Source organism: Zea mays, chromosome 10 (assembly GCF_902167145.1).
Source record: "Zea mays cultivar B73 chromosome 10, Zm-B73-REFERENCE-NAM-5.0, whole genome shotgun sequence".
NCBI lineage: Eukaryota > Viridiplantae > Streptophyta > Magnoliopsida > Poales > Poaceae > Zea > Zea mays.
In genome coordinates, this window is record NC_050105.1 from 138,753,209 (window position 1) to 138,773,457 (window position 20,249).

General features: G+C 55.3%; 1 protein-coding gene across 1 annotated transcript; it reads right to left on the reverse strand.

Annotated features, from left to right (window-relative positions):
- Window positions 1–9,902: 9,902 nt before the first annotated feature.
- On the reverse strand, window positions 9,903–14,039 carry LOC100501765 (putative leucine-rich repeat receptor-like protein kinase family protein). The gene has a single exon (NM_001323372.1). It carries the CDS (start codon window positions 13,913–13,915, stop codon window positions 10,406–10,408), a length of 3,510 nt encoding a protein of 1,169 aa, NP_001310301.1. The 5' UTR covers window positions 13,916–14,039; the 3' UTR covers window positions 9,903–10,405.
- Between the last annotated feature and the right edge of the window lie 6,210 nt (window positions 14,040–20,249).

The window sequence follows — 20,249 nt, forward strand, 5'->3', positions numbered from 1 at the left end:
CGTAAAACCCTAGCCGCCCGCCGTCTTGCTGCTCCTTTTCCTCCGCTGCTCCCTTTGCTCGCCGGCGTTCTGGCTCGAGTGAAGCAGACCGCCCGCCGCCGACGACGGTACGTAGCAATGCCATCCTCTTCTTCCTCCGCCGACGCCGCGTCGCCGGCCGCCGCCTCGTCTGAGGAGACGTTGAGTAACGTGGTGGTGGAGGAGTTGCGCGCCGGTGACTCTGTTGAATTTGGTGTGTCACGGATGACGTCAGCCCGTATTGAAGATATGCAGCGGTTGGGCTACTTTGGCGGCGGGGTCGCCCGTGCTCCGGGGACGGAGGAAGTCCCCGAGCCGGAGGGCGAGTTGGTTGTTTTCGAGGCGTTCTTCGTCGCCGGACTCCGCTTGCCTGCGCACCGTTTTGTCAGCGAAGTCCTGCGTAGATTCAGCGTTCAAATACATCAGCTGACACCGAACGCCATAGTGGCGCTGGCGAAGTATGTCTGGGCGACGACTTCGTACGGCGGACAGCCGTCAGTTGAAGTTTTTGCGAAGAATTATTGTTTGCATTGGCAGAAAAGGATGGTTGAGGACGGAGTTGCCCAGTTCGGGTCATGCACATTCACGCCGAAGACCGGCAAGACCACAATGCCAGTAGTGGAGTTGGTCCCGTGCGCCCGCAACAAGTGGGGCAATTGGAATGAATTTTGGTTTTATGTTGCTGAGGCTACTGTCGAAGGCCATAAAGGGCTCCCCGTGTCCGAAATGTGCTCTCACTATTACTCTGCGTATCCGCCTTTTGAGGTAGCAGAAGATGATGCAGACGAAGGGGCCCTTCGGTGCGCCGCCGGTCAGAGCAGCGGTCGAGATTTAGTTGAAGAGTTCGTGGCGTACGAGGTCTGGCCCTTGGCGCACGGCTGGGCGCTGGGCGAAGTATGCCCTCGCCAGATGCCCTTTCACGGAGGAAGGGTGGTGCGAAGTCCTGCCTTCGCACTGAATTTGCGAAACCGTGACCCGGCCGCCTTTGTGCGTGATGCGGAGGGCTTGGCGGTGCGGCTCGTGGGGCGCTACGTGCCTAGGACGGAAGGCCAGCGCAGCTTTGACATCCGCGGGTCAAATGAACGTTTGAACAGGGTCTTCGAATTAAATCAACTGCCGTACGACGGCTACCCTGGTCAAGACGAAGCGGACCGCCGTGGGAAGAAACCGGCGGTGGAGACTGGAGGCGACCCTGCGCTGGAGGCCGCCGCCTCCTCGAAAAAGAGAAAATTAGGTACTGCGATGGGAAGACTTGGGGTGTCTGATAGTTTCGCTAGAGAGTTAATGAGGACGTGTGCGGCCCCGGGGGAGAGGATGTCTTCGCCCGAGCTCCGGGAGTCTTCGGCTCGGATGCTGAGGGTTACCGGGGGTTGTTGGCCTAAAGACATTCCTATCCCCTGCGCGGCTGAGGAGGACTGTTTTACATCTCGTATGGTTCATCGGTGGAGAGTTTTTCCTTATGGGCGAAATATCGGTCATGTTGTGTGGGCAGTGATGGACAAGGATTGCCAAGGGGCGGCGCGAAAACGCCAAGCGACTGTGAGGGTTCACGAAGCTCGACCGAAAAGGCTGCGGGGAACGGCGAAGGCGGAGGCCTCCGGCGGAGGCAAGCCGCCGCTGCCGGCGAAGGTGGGCGCCTCTGCGCCTGGCAAGGCGCCGGAGGTGACGGTGGGCGCCGGAGGCCCCAGGCTGACGAAGGTGGTGCCGTCAGTCAGCGGAGTGGCGGAGGCTGCGAAGGCGGCCCGAACGTTACCGCCGCCCGGTAAACGCGTTGCCGACTTCGGCACCGAGATTAATGTGGAGGATTATCTTGGGGGTAAGTCTATATAAATAAATATATGCACACATTTTTTTTGTTTTTTGTTTTTTTTTAATTTGTTGACGCGTTGCAGGGTCGGACGAGGGCCCGCTTGCTCTAGTTATGCCTGGCGCGGCGATCGCGACGGCTGCGCCAGCGCCGAAGGCGGGGGGAGAGGCCCTTGGCGCCGGAGGCGAGGTGTCTGCCCTCGCACTAGTCAGGGACGAGGCGGGCGTGGCGACCCGCCGGCTGAAGGGAGCGACGGAGGCGTTGAGTCGAGCGGCGGAGGCGCTGAGTCAGGTCCGCCGAGCTATTCCCTCTCCGCCCTCCGAGATATACACACATTTTTTTTACGTAACGGCCTTACGTGTGTTCTGCAGGTGGCTGACTTCACCAGCCGCACCGCGTCGGGGGCCCTTACGGCAGCTTTGTCTGCCGAGGTCGAGAGACTTCGGACGCAACATGATGACGCTGTCCGTGAGAAGTCGGCCTCCGACAGCAAGTGCCGCAAACTGGCGGAGAAGGTGGCCGCCCTGGAGAAGGAGAAGGCTGACTTCCGGCGCCAGCTGCCGGGGGAGAGGAGGGAGGCCAACGAAGCCATCGCCAAAGAGCAGGCTGCTCAGGCGGAGGCCAGGCTGGCGCGGGCGGAAGGCAATATCGCCAAGGAGCTCGCCGGAGAGCTGCAGCGGCGGCTTACTGCCCTGGAGAGCCGCGCGGAGGGGGTCGAGGCCGCGATGCGAGCGGAGGCCGAACGGACGCGCACGCAGCTCATGACTACATATCGCGAGCTGGGTGTGCGGACGGGTGACTTCGAGGTGCCGGAGCGAGAGGCCGGACTTCGCTGTCTGGAATGGGTGCAGGAGGAACTGCAGGAGCTCCCCACTGTCTTGGCGGGGTTGATGTCGTTCACCTCCTTGGTCACCTGCGAGGCAGCGATGAACGCGCTCTCTCGCGAAGGCTGCCGGCACTTTGAGGCCCTCGACCAGGCAGATGAGGATTTTGGGCGAGATATCTTTGAGGTCGAAGACCCCGTGGTGAAGGAATCCGGCGGGGCCCTCTATGACCGGATGTGGGGTTCATACGGTCGTGAGGTGGTTCGGGCGCGGGCCGAGGCTGCGAGGGCTCAGGTAACGTTGTCGTTTGCTCGGCGTTTTCTGGATGCGGTCTGTGCGTGTGTTTGCTGAATTTTTGTGCGTTTTGTCTTAGGCGGAGCGCGGCGAGCGGGTGGACGACTTCGGGGCGCTGAACAGCGCGCCGCCTGACCCGGAGACGACCCCTGCGGAGGCCGCGACTGGAGTCGCCCCGAGACCGACCCCGGAGACCGCGGAAGATGCACCAGGCGCCCCTGCACCTGCTGCGGCCGGCGAAGACCTTCCCCCAAAGGTGGCCGAAGGCGCGCCCGATGCCCCCGCAGCTGCTGTGCCGAGCGCTGAAGATCCAGCGGAGGTGGGGGCGGAGGCAGCGGCGGAGGCCTCGGCGGAGGCTCCCGCAGCGGCAGGGCCTTCGCAGGTGGCATAGGTGGTGTTTAGGGTTGAGGAATTTTTGGATGTTGTACTGAATTTTGGTTGCTGCGCAGGTTCAAGATTTTGGGCCTGCGCACGCAATCGCTACTACTGAGTTTTTGGCGGCTTCGACCGCGGAAGATGGAAATGAATATGGTGGGTCTGTTTCTGAGTTTTTTGATTTTACTGACTCTGGGAGCTCGGTTGAGTGGACTGAGGAGTCTTCGGAGGGGGACTTGGATTATTTTGCGGCCTTGGACGTGGCTGCGGCGGAGGCTGCGTCACATGCTGCGGACGCGCCAGACGTGCCCGGTCCTAGCACCGGGCACCGACGGCGAAGGGCGGTTGCAAAGCGTAGGATTAGTGCGGAGGAAGGGGCCCAGCTTCGCGTTAGCAGGGCTGGTCGGCAGGAGCTGCTGTCTTTGCCGGCCGCCGCTGGTGCAGGGGAAGGGGAGCTGCGAAGCCTTTTTGCGGGTGAGGAGCTTAGGATAATGTTGTTTAATTATAGAGAGATGGGGATTATTCCTAAGGTTGAGCCGATGTAGGGCGCGGTTCCCTCGCTTGTGTATGTGTAAGGGCTTGTAAAATGGAGTTGTGTGCCCTCGCGTGCCTGTGCCTGCGAGGGCTGTGTACTTTGTCTGGTGTGATTGGTTATGCTGTGCCAGCATGATTGTAATTGGTCTTGGTGTCGTTTCCGCTTTTGTTGTACTGGGTCGGCTGCGCCCTTAGGCGGCTCTTGCGCGAAGTCTTTGCGATAGGCTTCGGATTTTTGCGCGCTTGTGCTTAGTCCGGCTGCACCCTTAGGCGACTTCTGCGCGGATAGTCTTCGCGATAGACTTCGGATTTTTGCGCACTTGTTGTGCTTAGTCCGGCTGCACCCTTAGGCGACTTCTGCGCGGATAGTCTTCGCGATAGGCTTCGGATTTTTGCGCACTTGTTGTGCTAAGTCCGGCTGCACCCTTAGGCGACTTCTGCGCGGATAGTCTTCGCGATAGACTTCAGATTTTTGCGCACTTGTTGTGCTAAGTCCGGCTGCACCCTTAGGCGACTTCTGCGCGGATAGTCTTCGCGATAGACTTCGGATTTTTGCGCACTTGTTGTGCTTAGTCCGGCTGCACCCTTAGGCGACTTCTGCGCGGATAGTCTTCGCGATAGACTTCAGATTTTTGCGCACTTGTTGTGCTAAGTCCGGCTGCACCCTTAGGCGACTTCTGCGCGGATAGTCTTCGCGATAGACTTCAGATTTTTGCGCACTTGTTGTGCTAAGTCCGGCTGCACCCTTAGGCGACTTCTGCGCGGATAGTCTTCGCGATAGACTTCGGATTTTTGCGCACTTGTTGTGCTTGGTCCGGCTGCACCCTTAGGCGACTTCTGCGCGGATTGGTCGCACGCGAGGGTGGCTAGCGCTTAGCCTCGCGGTGACTTCGAATTGGTCGAATGCCGAAGACCGTTGTTGCGGTCTTTTTTCGACACATGCTTTTGCGGGGGATTTTTCTCACATATATTACATGGCTCCGCCTCGTTAAAAACCTCACCCCCCGGGAGGAAAAGAGTGCGGGCCGATACAAGATTGTTTGCGGCGAATTACAAGGGCGAAATCAGCCCTAAATGGGTCAAACAAAAAATTTGCGAAGGTTGTCGACGTTCCAGGAGTGCTCTAGGTCCTCGCCGTTTGGCGTTGTGAGCCTGTAAGCACTGGGGGAAGCTTTTGACTTGACTATGAAGGGGCCCTCCCACTTGGGCTCCAATTTGCCCTTGGACTCCGTCCGAGCTGTTCGGATGAGTACGAGGTCCCCCTCGCTGAACTCCCTCGGGATGACTACGCGGTCGCGCCATGCTTTGGTCTGGGCCTGATATTAGCTTGCGGAGGCCGAGGATGACTGCTTCATACTCTGCTATGTTGTTTGTACATTTGTCGGATTCCAGAGCGAAGCTGAGGCGTGCTGCATATCTGTGTTTGACTCCGGCTGGCGAGGTGACGACTGCAGCGACGCCTGCCCCCGCATGACACCATGCACCGTCGCAATGGATAGTCCAGACCTTTTCTGTGGATGGGTCCGGCTGCGTTACTGGCCCAGTCCAGTCGACGACGAAGTCTGCCAGGACTTGCGACTTGATAGCTGTTCTGGGCTCGAAGCTGATGTGGTAGCCGGAGAGTTCGGCTGCCCACTTGGCAATCCTCACTGATGCCTCCGGGTTCCTGAATAGTTCGCCGAGCCCCCTGTCTGAGGTGACTCGGACCTTGAATGCTTCAAAATAATGACGCAGCTTGCACGAGGACATAACAACTGCGTAGGCTATCTTCTCCAGCTCTGTCATGTTGCATTTGGACGGTGTCAGGACTTCGGAGACATAGTAGACAGGGCACTGTCTGACTGCGCCCTCGACTGTCTGCTCCTGTACCAGTGCCGCGCTGACTGCGTGCGGCGAAGCCGCGACATAGAGCAATAAGGGGAGCGAGGAGTCGGGGCTCGTGAGGATGGCCAGCTCCGACAGGTACTGTTTTAGTGAGGCGAAGGCCGCTGCTTGCTCCGGTCCCCAAGCGAAGTCCTTCGCGCCGCGGAGTGTTTTGAGGAAGGGGAGACTTCGCTCGGCGGACCTGGAGATGAATCTGTTGAGAGCTGCCATCCTGCCTGTCAGGCGCTGGACGTCCCTGGCGGACTGCGGAGGCGACATATCGACGATGGCCTGGATCTTGGTTGGGTTGGCCTCGATGCCGCGGCGGGACACCAGGTAGCCTAATATCTTGCCCTGGCGAACACCGAAAACGCACTTTTCCGGGTTTAGGCGGAGTCGTGCATCTCGCATGTTCGCGAATGTCTCTGCTAGGTCGGCGAGATGGTCCTCCTTATTCTTGCTGGCGACGACGATGTCGTCCACATATGTGAATATGTTTCTGCCGACCTGCCCCTCGAGCACTGTTTTGGTGAGTCTGGAGAAGGTGGATCCGGCATTCTTGAGACCCTCCGGCATTCTGACAAAGCAATAAGTGCCGAAGGGTGTTATAAAGCTGGTGCTAGCCTTGTCTTCCTCCTTCATGTATATCTGGTGATAGCCGGAGAAGCAGTCGAGGAGGGACATGACCTCGCATCCGGCCGCGCTATCGACTATTTTGTCGATCCGCGGCAACGGGAAATTGTCCTTTGGGCAGGCCTTATTGAGACTGGTGAAGTCTATGCACATGCGCCATTTTCCGCTTTTTTTCTGCACCATCACAACATTGGAGAGCCACGTGGGGTAAGCCACTGGCTCGATGAATTTAGCCTCCAGGAGGCGATGCACCTCCGCCTTGGCGGCCTCTGTCTTTTCGTCTGATATTTTGCGAAGCTTCTGCTTTTTGGGTCGCACCGAAGGGTCAATGCCCAAGCTGTGCTCAATTATGGCTCGGCTGACTCCGACCAGATCGAGGGCAGACCAGGCGAAGACATCTTTATTCTTGGCCAGGCAGCAGAGAAGTTTCTCTTCTTCAAGTGAGGTGAGGTCTTCGCTGATAGTTACTGTCTGCTTGGGTGTGGCCTGATCGAGGGGGACAGTCTTGGTCCCGTCTTGGCACTGCAACTGCGCCTTGTCGTGCTGCTTGTCGGTTGGGCTGGCCGGCGCAGGGACCTCGCGCTGGGTCGTGAGACAGTGTACGTTTCTCTGACCGGGCACGAAGTCCCGCTCAATGTTGCGCGCCATATGCTGGTTGCCGTAGACTGTGATGGCGCCTAGCGGGCCTGGTATCTTCATACATAGGTACAACCCGTGGATGGCAGCTTCGAACTTGTTGATGGAGCCCCGGCCCATGATGGCGTTGTATGGATATACCATGTCGACAATGTCGAAGGTTACTTGCTCACTTCGGGCATTGGGCGCTACACCGAAGGAGAGGGGCAACTCTATCTTGCCAACTGGAAAGGTGCCCTTGCCGCCGAAACCATACAACGGGTTGTCCGAAGGCTTCAGCAAGCTGTGGCTTATACCCATGCGGTCGAAGGCGTGGAGGAAGATGATGTCCGCCTGACTGCCGTTGTCGACTAGGACTTTGTGTAAGTCCCAGCCTGCCACGCTGCAATTGATGACCATAGCGTCGATGTGGGGGGCGCTGCGCAGGTCGACGTCTCGTGCGTCGAAGGTTAGCGGTATGTGGGACCACTTCGTCTGCACGACTGGGCCAGTGACGACGACATGGTTGATGCTGCGGTAGTGGTCCCGCTTCTGCCGCTTGGTGTCGAAGTCAGTGCTAGACCCCCCTGTTATCATGTGAATGACTCCGCGATATGGTTGATCGGCGAAGTCTTCCTGCTTTGGGGCATGGGGGATGTTCTGATGTTGCTGGTGTGGTGGTGGGGGTGGAGGAGGTACGATTTGTACTTCCTGATGGTGTTGGTAAGCGTGGTGCGGTGGATGCGGAGCGGGAGCGTGAATATATGGTGGAGGTGGTGGCTGGTAATTATGCGCGACAATTCTGGGATTGTCGGCTGGCTGCGCCCGCGCCATTCTGTCTCTGGTGGCCTTCGTCTCGGGGCAGTCTTTGGTCTGGTGGGCGCAGTCTTCGCCGTGGAAAAGGCAATAGAATCGGCGCGGCGGCTGTTGCGCCCGCCCTCGACCCCTGCCGCGAGTTCCGTTTCCGCGGCCCTGGGAGGGATATTCCTGGCGGCGAGGGGGATCAGCAGCAGGCTGTTGGTTGACGATGTTGTGCACTTGCTGTTGACTGCGGCCATCTCGACCGGAGTCTGGTTGCGGAGTCCTCGTCCAGGTGCGGCTGGACTGCGGGGCATCTTTGGGCTTCCGCTGTGACTCAACCTTGCGCTGGTGGAGCTCTTCGGATTTGGCATATTTTTCGAAGAGCTGATATAGCTCCTGCAAGCTCTTTGGTGGATCTCTGATACAATGGCTGTAGAGGACGCCAGCCCGAATGCCATTGATGGCGTAGTGGATAGCGATCTGATCGTCGACAGAGGGCAGCTGTGACTTGAGTGTTAAGAACTTGCGGTAATACTCACGCAGAGTCTCTTTTTCCAGCTGTTTGCAAAGCGAGAGCTCGGCCAAAGCGTCGGTGTCTGGACGGTAGCCTTGGAAGTTGAGGAGGAACTTGTCCCTGAGACTTCTCCACGAATCAATGGACAGCGGAGGCAATCTGGTGAACCAGGTGAGTGTTGGACCCTCTAGTGCGATGATGAAAGACTTCGCCATTGTGGCGTCGTCTCCTCCGGCTGAAGCAACGGTGACTTGATAACTCATGATGTACTGCGCCGGGTCGGTGCTGCCGTTGTACTTGGGGTATGCCCCCGCTCGAAAGTTAGCTGGCCAAGGCGTCACTTGTAGGTGTGGCGCCAGGGGACTTCGCTCATCGAGGTAGTTGACCCCTTGGAATGGCGCGCCGTGCTGGGAGACGTAGTCATGCTGGGGGAAACGCGGGTTCTCCGGCTGCGCCCGGTGCTGCAGGGGTGGGCCATGCTGCCGGCCGAGGTGGCCTTCGCGCGGGTCCTCCGGTTGTGTGCGCTGTTGGAGGGGTGGCTCTTGCTGTAGACCGAGGTGGCCTTCGCGCTGCATCAGCGCGATCTCGCGCTCGAGGTCTTGGGCTTTCTGCTCCTCGTCGCGTATCATTTGCCGCACTTTGGCTAATGCGGACACACGCTGGCGCTTGGCCTCCAGTATCTCTTTCTGCCTCTGGAGATTGCGGTTCCTGAGGCGCAGGGCGCGCAGCTGCAGCTGTTCTTCTGTTGAGACGCCGAGGACCTCACCGTCCTCGGTGAGGTCCGCGCCTTCCAGTGGGGCGAAGCCTGGGGGCGGCTGTGACTGTCCTTCGGTTCCGCAGGTGCGGAAGGTGTCGTCTTCGCCGGTGTGGGGAACATTGTCTTCAGTGGGCTCTTGGTGGGTGGATTGGGTGAGGACGAGGGCCTTGCCCTTTCTTGCGGCTAGCAGTGCTGCCTTCGCAGCCTCGTCAGCCTTGGGGTTAGCTCTCTTGGGTGCCATCGCGGGTGGTTTTGTCGTAGCACGAACGGTGGGCGCCAAATGTTGGAACTCGCTCTCAGCAGCAAGAAGGCCAACAAGGGTGAACAGTGGTGACAACAGGGTTACGTGCACGGGGCCAATAGCTCTGTTGATCTAGCCTCTCACGGGCACTGTGCGGGGGTATTTATAGGTATCTGAGTGCCCAGCGTCTTGTGTTAAGGACGCATGTGCCCTCAGACACCTATTTTATCCCCAGAATATTCCCATAAAGCAGGGTTACAAACCGTAATTACAAGTATTCCTTTACAAGTTAGGCCCGTAATACAGAGGCGGCCACGCGGGGCCCGTTACAATGGGCCAGATCACACGTGGGCCTTGGGACTGAACGAGGACGCGCCGTGGCAGGACGTCGCCGCATGCCTTCGTCAAAGTGCCGAGTCCTGCGAAGGGTGTCCCTGCCCGCTTTGTCTCCGTCGAACCAGCGGCTGCAGCGAAGGCCTCGAGCGAAGGGTGGCGTCTTTGCCTTCGCCCCAACAATAGTCAATTGCAGCGTCCAAACAAGCAATTGCAGGTGGGAAAAAACAACCATTGATGCAGAGAAGAGAACAAGCTAACGGTCATGAGCATCATCCATCCATCCACCCTACTGGGCCAATCAATCAGGATAACAAAATACAGACAAATGTACAGCACGTGGCACAAAACGGCCGATTGTTGCATTGGTGAAACGAGATTAAAAGACAAGGATCCCAGGAAGCCAAGCAGGCCACTACACGAAATCAATCGTTAGAGAGTACAGGTACAGATCGGCCGAGATCAACGGCCAGGAGGCGACAGGCATGTCCTGCCTCTAGTAGCCGTTGCCGATGCTTGGGCAGGGAAACCCCACATGCGCAGCACGACGACACGCACACGCTTGAGCAGCAGTGCGCACATGGCTCCCTGCTCCGCCGTGCCCGCTGCTGACTGGCCTCCCCTAACCAACGGCTACTGGCGGGAAACGGTTACCGGCCCCCACGTGTCAGTTCGACTGTCGACGGGAGCAAAACTAATCTGAACTAATTAAATAAATCAATCAGCGACAGAAAAAAAAATGGAACAAGCTACCGAACTGAATCTGGCGGGCGGCAATGCCGGAGCCGCCGGGAGATCAGGCCGGCGACGGCTGGGAGGTGGGGTCGGCGGAGGACGGGGACGGGATGTCCGGGCCGACGCGGCAGCCCTCCAGCATGAACACCACGTCGCCCATGGCCGGGCGGTCCAGCGGGTCGGACGCGGTGCACAGCAGCCCGACCTTGATGCCCAGCAGGAACTCCTCCCACTCGGACGACTCCGGGTCCAGCTCCAGCAGGCCCGGCTCCAGCAGTTCCGCCACGGCGCCGCGCTGCAGCTGCCGCTTCACCCACTTCACGATGTCCTCTTCCTCCTCCTCCTCCTTCTCCCCGGCGAACATGCCGGGGCGCCGACCCGTGAGGAGCTCCAGCAGCACGATGCCGAAGCTGTACACGTCGCCCTCCCTCGTGGCCTGCCCGGCAGCGGCCGCGTCGGGGGCCACGTAGCCGAGGGAGCCCACGGGTGGTGTTGCAGTTGCAGCCGATGTCGACGCGGCGGCGGCGGCCGCAGTCACCACCATCGGCTCGAGGCCGAAATCAGACAGGTGCGGCTCGAAGTCGGCGTCGAAGAGAATGTTCTGCGGCTTGACGTCGCCGTGCACCACCCCGGACTGGTGCAGGAACGCAAGACCGCGCGAGACGCCGAGCGCGATGAGGTGCCTCATCGGCCAGTTGAGAATGTGGCCGTCCCGGTGTGACGCTTCCTGCAGCAGCGTGGCGAGGTTGCCGTTGGGCATGTAGTCATAGACCAGCAGCCGGACGTCCGGCGGAGGCCCGGCATAGTAGCCACGGAGCACCGTGAGGTTCCTGTGCTTCACCTTCCCGAGAGACTCGGCCTCCTTCCTGAACGATCCCTCGTCGATCACCACGGCGCCATCGGCAGACCTGGACGGGAGCCGCAGAATCGCCAGCACGGTGCCGTCACTGTAACAAGCCTTGAACACGAGGCCGTGGCGGCCTCGGCTGAGCACGTTCTCCTCGTCGAACTGGTGGGTCGCCTCAACCGTGTCAGCGTAAGTGATCCTTGAATTGAACATGATCAGCTTCGGCTGGCTGACGCCGTTCTCCGTGCTCGTGCCGCTCGACCCGCTGCCGCGTCCTGGGCTGCGTCTTCTCTTCTTGACACCGTCACGGCTCTCAACGAACCGACGCCTCCATCCCATCAAGCTGAACACGCAGCAACAGCAGAACAGCGCAACGAGCAACGCCGCAGCAGCCACCACACCGATAAGCAGAGCCAGGCGCTGCACCCTCTGCCGCCTCCGCCGTCGCCGGTACACGCCGCACTCGCTCTCCGACGGCGGACCGCACAAGTCTGAGTTCGAAGCATATGCTGACGAAGAGCCAAAGCGGGAGCCGAGCATCGCCGGTATCTCGCCGGAAAGCTTGTTGTGTGACACGTTGAATGATAAAAGGCCAGGAATCTGAGCCAATGAAGCAGGGATGCTGCCGGTAAGATTGTTGGACGACAGGTCAAGCGTCTGTAGCTTCGAGAGGCTGGCAACAGAGGCTGGTATGTCTCCGCCAAAATGATTGTCGTCAAGCTTGAGAAGGGTGAGTGATGAGCAGTTGGAGATCTCTGGTGGTATCTTGCCTGAAAGCTGATTGTAGCTGAGGTCAAGCTCCTCCAATTCACCAAGGCGTGAGATGTCCCTCGGGATGGAGCCGGTCAGCTGGTTGCCACTGAGCTCAAGCACAGTGAGGTTGGAACAATTGGCGAGCTCGGCTGGTAGCTCGCCAGAAATATGGTTGTGTGCGGCTGACAACACTTGAAGTGACGGCAAGTACCCATACGTCGCCGGTATTGACCCAGTGAAAGAATTGCCGGAGAGATTGAGATTGCGCAGACTCCAGAGACTGCTGAAACCTTCAGGAACATCGCCAGAGAAGGAGTTGTCCGAGAACGACACGTACTGCAGCTGCGGTAGGCCGAAAAGCTCCGCCGGGACATTGCCAGAGAGGTTCTTCTGCCCGGAGAGATCAAGAACTCGCAGGTTCTGGAGGTTGCCAATGGTCGTTGGAATGCGGCCAAAAAGGGCATTGCCGCTCAAATTTAAACTGTGGAGAGCCAACAAATTGCCGACGGCCGGAGGGATCTCTCCGGTGAGGTTGTTCTCGGATAGGTCCAGGAACGTCAGGTTTCCCAGCTGGAAGAGCTCACGAGAAAGGCGACCAGTGAGTCTGTTCCTGGGTATGGACAATGCCTCTAGCCACGCCAGATTCCCCAAGGTCGCCGGAATCTGGCCGGAGAAAGTGTTCCCACCAAGATAGACCTCCCTGAGCCTCGGGAGACCACCTAGAGCTGATGGCACCTCGCCGGTGAAGTGGTTGTCCTCGAGATCAAGCACCTGGAGTGCGCTGCATCTGCCAATCTCCGCAGGCACGGCGCCAGCGAAAGCATTGCCGCCGAGGCGCAGCTCAAGCAGCGCACTGAGCTGCCCGACCGCTGGCGGCAACTCGCCTGTGAACGCATTGCCCGAGAGGTCGAGCAGCGTCAGCCCTCCCGCCCCAGCAATCCAAGTCGGGAACGGACCAGCGAGCTTGTTGCCGCCAAGGTCCACCACCCGAAGATCCGCGGCGAGACCTCCCGGCACGTCCACCTGAGAGAACTCGTTGCGGCCGAGCTGCACGATGCGCAGAGACGAGTTCCCCTGGCCGCCGAACGCCTCGGCCGGGATGGTACCGGTGAGCTGGTTCCGCGACACCGAGAGAATCTGCAGCGTGGGTATCGCGGCTACCGCAGACGGCAGGATGCCGCGGAGCGAGTTCCCTTGAAGGCTCAGGTGGAGCAGCGCCGAGCAGTTGGCCAGCGCCGCCGGGATGGTCCCCTCGAGAAGGTTCCCGTCCAGCCAGAGGTAATGCAGGTTCTGCAAGTTGCCCAGGGACGCCGGCACGGTACCCCGGAGCCGGTTAAAGGACAGGTTCAAGAACTGGAGGTTCGCCATGGATGCGCCAATGTTCGCCGGGATGGTTCCGGAGAACGCATTGGAGGAGAGGTCGAGGTACTTCAAGCCGGGAGGAAATGAGACGGGGACGGGGCCGGACAGGAGGTTGCCGGACACGTCGAAAGTGTCGAGGTTGGTGAGGTTGGCGAGGAACGACGGGGGAATGGGTCCGGAGAGCGAGTTGGACTGGAGGAAGACGGCACGCAGGGAGGTGACGCGAGCCAGCGACGCCGGGATGGCGCCGGAGAGGTCGTTGGACCGGAGGCCGAGCCGCTCGAGGCACGGCAGCGAGCCGAGCGCCGGCGAGATGGGGCCCGAGAGGCGGAGCCGCGGGAGCTGCAGCTCGACGACGCGCCCGCCGGCGCCGCCCTGCGCGCACGCGACGCCGCGCCAGGAGCAGGGCGCGGAGGGGGAGGCCGCGTCCCATCCGGACATGGCGCCGTAGGGGTCGCGCAGGCCGCGGCGGAACGCGAGGAGCGCGTCGATCTCCGCCTGCACCCCGGCCGTCCTCGCCACCGGCGGCGCCGGCGCCGGGGCGGCCAGGGACGCAAGCGGCGCCAGCGCGAGCATGAGCAGCAGGAACAGCGACCGCGACAGCGGCATCGCGGGCGCCCGGGAGGGGACGGCCGAGGAGAGAGAAGAGAGGCTCCCTTTTTCTCACTGTCTTGTCAAATTTGGCGGCTGTGGCGCCTAGGCTCTCAAGGATCGCGTTCGCGTTTGCAGCGCGGACCGCGGAGGGAGAGAGAGAGCCAGAAAAAGGATGGGTTTGGTTGAGAGGTTTTGGAAGGGTTTGGGTGGAGTTCGAGGCCGTTTTTCACTCCGGTGTGCGTTTTCTGTGCAGCCTTTGTTTGTTTTTTTTCTCTTCAATTGTCTGAGTCACTCTCTCTCTCTCCGCAGGCTTTAACGTCATTTGAGAGAGGAGAGAGACTGTGCTAGCGCTTAGGTTAACGTTAAAGTCGCTTTAGTGCGCTTGACAGGATGTCACACAGCCACAGTAAAGACCCTTTTACTGGGGACGAACGCTAACGCCGGCGCGACAACGACGAGCGAGGCCCGGCGAAAAGCTGGACGTGCATTGTCTTTCTGCGACGCCGTGGAGTGGGGCCGCTGTGTCTGCACCGCATCGTACTGGAGTTGGAGAGGATCCACGGATGGGTGAATGAAGGGATTAGTCTAGTCTAGCTGACTTTTAAGTCGGTCCTAGTCAGGGTTTCATCGAAATTTTATTTGCATGTGATAAGCCGTTACATGAGTATTATATGATGTACCAATATTTTTAAGAATAAAGAGAAGCAGTAAGTATTTTTAAGGATACAACACTTTTTTCATGACCACCAATTCTCCACAAGTAAACATCTATACAATCATAGAATGAAACTTTTTTTTTATTAAAAATAGCTGTTTTATCATAGTTTCATTTTAATTTTGTATGGCACGTTAATTTTGTAAATAACATTGTCATTGTGTAATAACACCAAAGTATCAGAAAGAGAAAGACATACGAGGGAGTACGACGTAAGTCGGACAACCGGTGGTCATGGTTGATTCTGAGAATGAGTGAGAGTCGGTACACGGGTAGTTAGAAAGGTTCAAGCCATGGGCTACATAATACCCTATATCCTTTTTCTACTCATCGATTGATGAACACAAAGGAGAAAAAAGATTACATGCTTAAACAACAGTAAGCATCAAAGACCTTCTAGCTTTCCCTCACCTCTCGGTTGTGGTGGGGGTTCTAGCTTAATGGTCTTAATCCATCTCTTATGCCTGCCTGCTACATAAACTCTATTGCTAGAGTGTTCAGAGTTCAGTCCAGTCAATGTATCTTCTTCGAATTCCTTTAAATGTTGCTCATTCCCTTCTTTTTATAGTGCAATGGAGAAGATACGTTGCATGAACCTTGGATTCCACAGGCTAAGACCCATCTACATCATTCTTATCATGTTCTTGGAGACATAACGTGGCTATGTCCTTGGTCATGGGCTCATGGCACGTTGATAGAGGTGACCTTCCTAAAGTGGATGCCACACCAGTGCACGAGTGGGGTATGGTGTGTCACGTATACGACACAAGTGCCTTTGTCGCCTAATACGGTGTAGTCGTTAGCTGTTATAGTCTTTTCTACTTGGTAAGGCTTCATGGTACACTTTCCGTGCACATGCATAGCTATATGATCAATGCACGTACAACATAATGATCTTGAGTGCCCTACAACCTAGGTTTTGGTAACTGATAGTCGCCTAGAGGGGGGTGAATAGGGCGAAACTGAAATTCACAAATATAAACACAACTACAAGCCGGGGTTAGCGTTAGTAATAAGGAACGAGTCCACAAGAGAGGGCGCAAAACAAATCCCAAGCGAATAAGCAAGTGAGACACGGAGATTTGTTTTACCGAGGTTCGGTTCTTGCAAACCTACTCCCCGTTGAGGAGGCCACAAAGGCCGGGTCTCTTTCAACCCTTCCCTCTCTCAAACGATCCACGGATCGAGTGAGCTTCTCTTCTCAAATCAAAGATGGGAACAAAACTTCCCCGCAAGGGCCACCACACAATTGGTGCCTCTTGCCTTGATTACAATGGAGTTTTGATCTCAAGAACAAGTGAGAAAGAAAAGAAGCAATCCAAGTGCAAGAGCTCAAATGAACACGGCAAATCACTCTCTCTAGTCACTAGGGCTTTGAGATGAATTGGAGAGGATTTGATCTCTTTGTATGTGTCTAGAATTGAATGCCTAGCTCTTGTAAGTGGTTGGGAAGTGGAAAACTTGGATGCAATGAATGGTGGGGTGGTTGGGGGTATTTATAGCCCCAACCACCAAAAATGGCCGTTGGGAGGCTGTCTGTTCGATGGCGCACCGGACAGTCCGGTGCACACCGGACATGTCCGGTGCCCCCGCCACGTCATCACTGCCGTTGGATTCTGACCGTTGAAGCTTCTGACTTGTGGGCCCGCCTGGGTGTCCGGTGCACACCGGACAAGTACTGTTTGCTGTCCGGTGTGCCAGTATGGGCGCGCCTGACTTCTGCGCGCGCTGTGCGCGCATTTAATGCGCCGCAGGTAGCCGTTGGCGCGGAGTTAGCCGTTGCTCCGGAGTCGCACCGGACAGTCCGGTGCACACCGGACAGTCCGGTGAATTATAGCGGACTAGCCGTTGGCGTTTCCCGAAGCTGGCGAGTTCCTGAGGCCGACCTCCCTTGGCGCACCGGACACTGTCCGGTGTACACCGGACAGTCCGGTGAATTATAGCCGAGTCGCCTCTGGGGATTCCCGAAGGTGGAGAGTTTAAGGCTGAGTCCCCCTGGTGCACCGGACATGTCCGGTGGCACACCGGACAGTCCGGTGCGCCAGACCAGGGGTGCCTTCGGTTGCCCCTTTGCTCCTTTGTTGAATCCAAAACTTGGTCTTTTTATTGGCTGAGTGTGAACCTTTTACACCTGTATAATCTATACACTTGGGCAAACTAGTTAGTCCAAAGATTTGTGTTGGGCAATTCAACCACCAAAATTATATAGGAACTAGGTGTAAGCCTTATTCCCTTTCAATCTCCCCCTTTTTGGTGATTGATGCCAACACAAACCAAAGCAAATATAGAAGTGCATAATTGAACTAGTTTGCATAATGTAAGTGTAAAGGTTGCTTGGAATTGAGCCAATATAACTACTTACAAGATATGCATGGAATGTTTCTTTCTTATATAACATTTTGGACCACGCTTGCACCACATGTTTTGTTTTTGCAAATAGTCAAAGGTGAATGAATAAGATTTTGCAAAGCATTTTCAAGATTTTGAAGTTTTCTCCCCCTGTTTCAAATGCTTTTCCTTTGACTAAACAAAACTCCCCCTAAATTAAATCCTCCTCTTAGTGTTCAAGAGGGTTTTGATGTAAGATTTTTGAAATACTACTTTCTCCCCTTTTTGAACACAATATGATATCAATTGATAAATTTTCTTGGAAAGCACTAAGTTTTTGAAATTGGTGGTGGTGCGGTCCTTTTGCTTTGGGCTCATTTCTCCCCCTTTTTGGCATGAATCGCCAAAAACGGAATCATTAGAGCCCTCAAAGTAGTTTCTTCCCCTTTGGTCATAAACAAATGAGTTAAGATTATACCAAAGATGAAGTCCTTTTCTTTGATGCTCATTTCTCCCCAAAGAATAGAGAGTTGCTTGGAGTGATGGCGAAGTATGAGTTACAGAGTGGAAGCCTTTGTCGTCGCCGAAGACTCCAATTCCCTTCAATATACCTATGACTTGGTTTGAAATAGACTTGAAAACACATTAGTCATAGCATATAAAAGAGATATGATCAAAGGTATATAAATGAGCTATGTGTGCAATCTAGCAAAAGAAGTTGCGAGAATCAAGAATATTGAGCTCATGCCTAAGTTTGGTAAAAGTTTGTTCATCAAGAGGCTTGGTAAAGATATCGGCTAATTGATCTTTAGTGTTAATATAAGAAATCTCGATATCTCCCTTTTGTTGGTGATCCCTAAGAAAATGATACCGAATGACTATGTGCTTAGTGCGGCTATGCTCGACGGGATTGTCGGCCATTTTGATTGCACTCTCATTATCACATAGCAAAGGGACTTTGGTTAATTTGTAACCGTAGTCCCGCAGGGTTTGCCTCATCCAAAGCAATTGCGCGCAACAATGACCTGTGGCAATGTACTCGGCTTCGGCGGTGGAAAGAGCGACCGAATTTTGCTTCTTTGAAGCCCAAGACACCAAGGATCTTCCCAAGAACTGGCAAGTCCCCGATGTGCTCTTCCTATTAATCTTACACCCTGCCCAATCGGCATCCGAATAACCAATCAAATCAAAAGTGGATCCCCGAGGGTACCAAAGCCCAAACTTAGGAGTATAAGCCAGATATCTCAAGATTCGTTTTACGGCCGTAAGGTGGGATTCCTTAGGGTCGGATTGGAATCTTGCACACATGCAAACAGAAAGCATAATGTCCGGTCGAGATGCACATAAATAAAGCAATGAACCAATCATCGACCGGTATACCTTTTGATCCACGGACTTACCTCCCGTGTCGAGGTCGAGATGCCCATTTGTTCCCATGGGTGTCTTGATGGGCTTGGCATCCTTCATTCCAAAGTTGCAAAGAATGTCTTGAGTATACTTGGTTTGGCTAATGAAGGTGCCCTCCTGGAGTTGCTTGACTTGAAATCCTAGAAAATACTTCAACTCCCCCATCATAGACATCTCGAATTTCTGTGTCATAATCCTACTAAACTCTTCACATGTAGACTCGTTAGTAGACCCAAATATAATATCATCAACATAAATTTGGCATACAAACAAGTCATTTCCAAGAGTTTTAGTAAAGAGTGTAGGATCGGCCTTGCCGACTTTGAAGCCATTAGCAATAAGGAAATCTCTTAGGCATTCATACCATGCTCTTGGGGCTTGCTTGAGCCCATAAAGCGCCTTAGAGAGCTTATAGACATGGTTAGGGTACTCACTGTCTTCAAAGCCGGGAGGTTGCTCAACATAGACCTCTTCCTTGATTGGTCCGTTGAGGAAGGCACTTTTCACGTCCATTTGATAGAGCTTAAAGCCATGGTAAGTAGCATAGGCCAATAATATGCGAATTGACTCAAGCCTAGCTACGGGTGCATAGGTTTCACCGAAATCCAAACCCTCGACTTGTGAATACCCTTTGGCCACGAGTCGAGCTTTGTTCCTTGTCACCACACCATGCTCATCTTGCTTGTTGCGGAAGACCCATTTGGTTCCTACAACATTTTGGTTAGGACGTGGAACTAAATGCCATACCTCGTTCCTCGTGAAATTGTTGAGCTCCTCTTGCATTGCCACCACCCAATCCGAATCTTGAAGTGCTTCCTCTATCCTGTGTGGCTCAATAGAGGAAACAAAAGAGTAATGTTCACAAAAATGTGCAACACGAGATCGAGTGGTTACCCCCTTATGAATGTCGCCGAGGATGGTGTCGACGGGGTGATCTCATTGGATTGCTTGGTGGACTCTTGGGTGTGGCGGCCTTGGTTCTTCGTCATCCTCCTTTCCTTGATCATTTGCATCTCCCCCTTGATCATTGCCATCATCTTGAGGTGGCTCATCTTCTTGATTTTGCCCTTTATCAACTTGAGCCTCATCCTCATTTTGAGTTGGTGGAGATGCTTGCGTGGTGGAGGATGGTTGATCTTGTGCACTTGGAGGCTCTTCGGATTCCTTAGGACACACATCCCCAATGGACATGTTCCTTAGCGCTATGCATGGAGCCTCTTCATTACCTATCTCATCAAGATCAACTTGCTCTACTTGAGAGCCGTTAGTTTCATCAAACACAACGTCACATGAGACTTCAACTAGTCCAGTGGACTTGTTAAAGACCCTATATGCCCTTGTGTTTGAGTCATAACCAAGTAAAAAGCCTTCTACAGTCTTAGGAGCAAATTTAGATTTTCTACCTCTTTTAACAAGAATAAAGCATTTGCTACCAAAAACTCTAAAGTATGAAATGTTGGGCTTCTTACCGGTTAGGAGTTCATATGATGTCTTCTTGAGGATTCGGTGAAGATATAACCGGTTGATGGCGTAGCAGGCGGTGTTGACCGCTTCGGCCCAAAACCGGTCCGGTGTCTTGTACTCATCAAGCATGGTTCTTGCCATGTCCAATAGAGTTCGATTCTTCCTCTCCACTACACCATTTTGTTGAGGGGTGTAGGGAGAAGAGAACTCATGCTTGATTCCCTCTTCCTCAAGAAAGCTTTCAATTTGAGAGTTCTTGAACTCCGTCCCGTTGTCGCTTCTTATTTTCTTGATCCTTAAGCCGAACTCATTTTGAGCCCGTCTTAAGAATCCCTTTAAGGTCTCTTGGGTTTGAGATTTTTCCTGTAAAAAGAATACCCAAGTGAAGCGAGAATAATCATCCACTATTACAAGACAATACTTACTCCCGCCGAT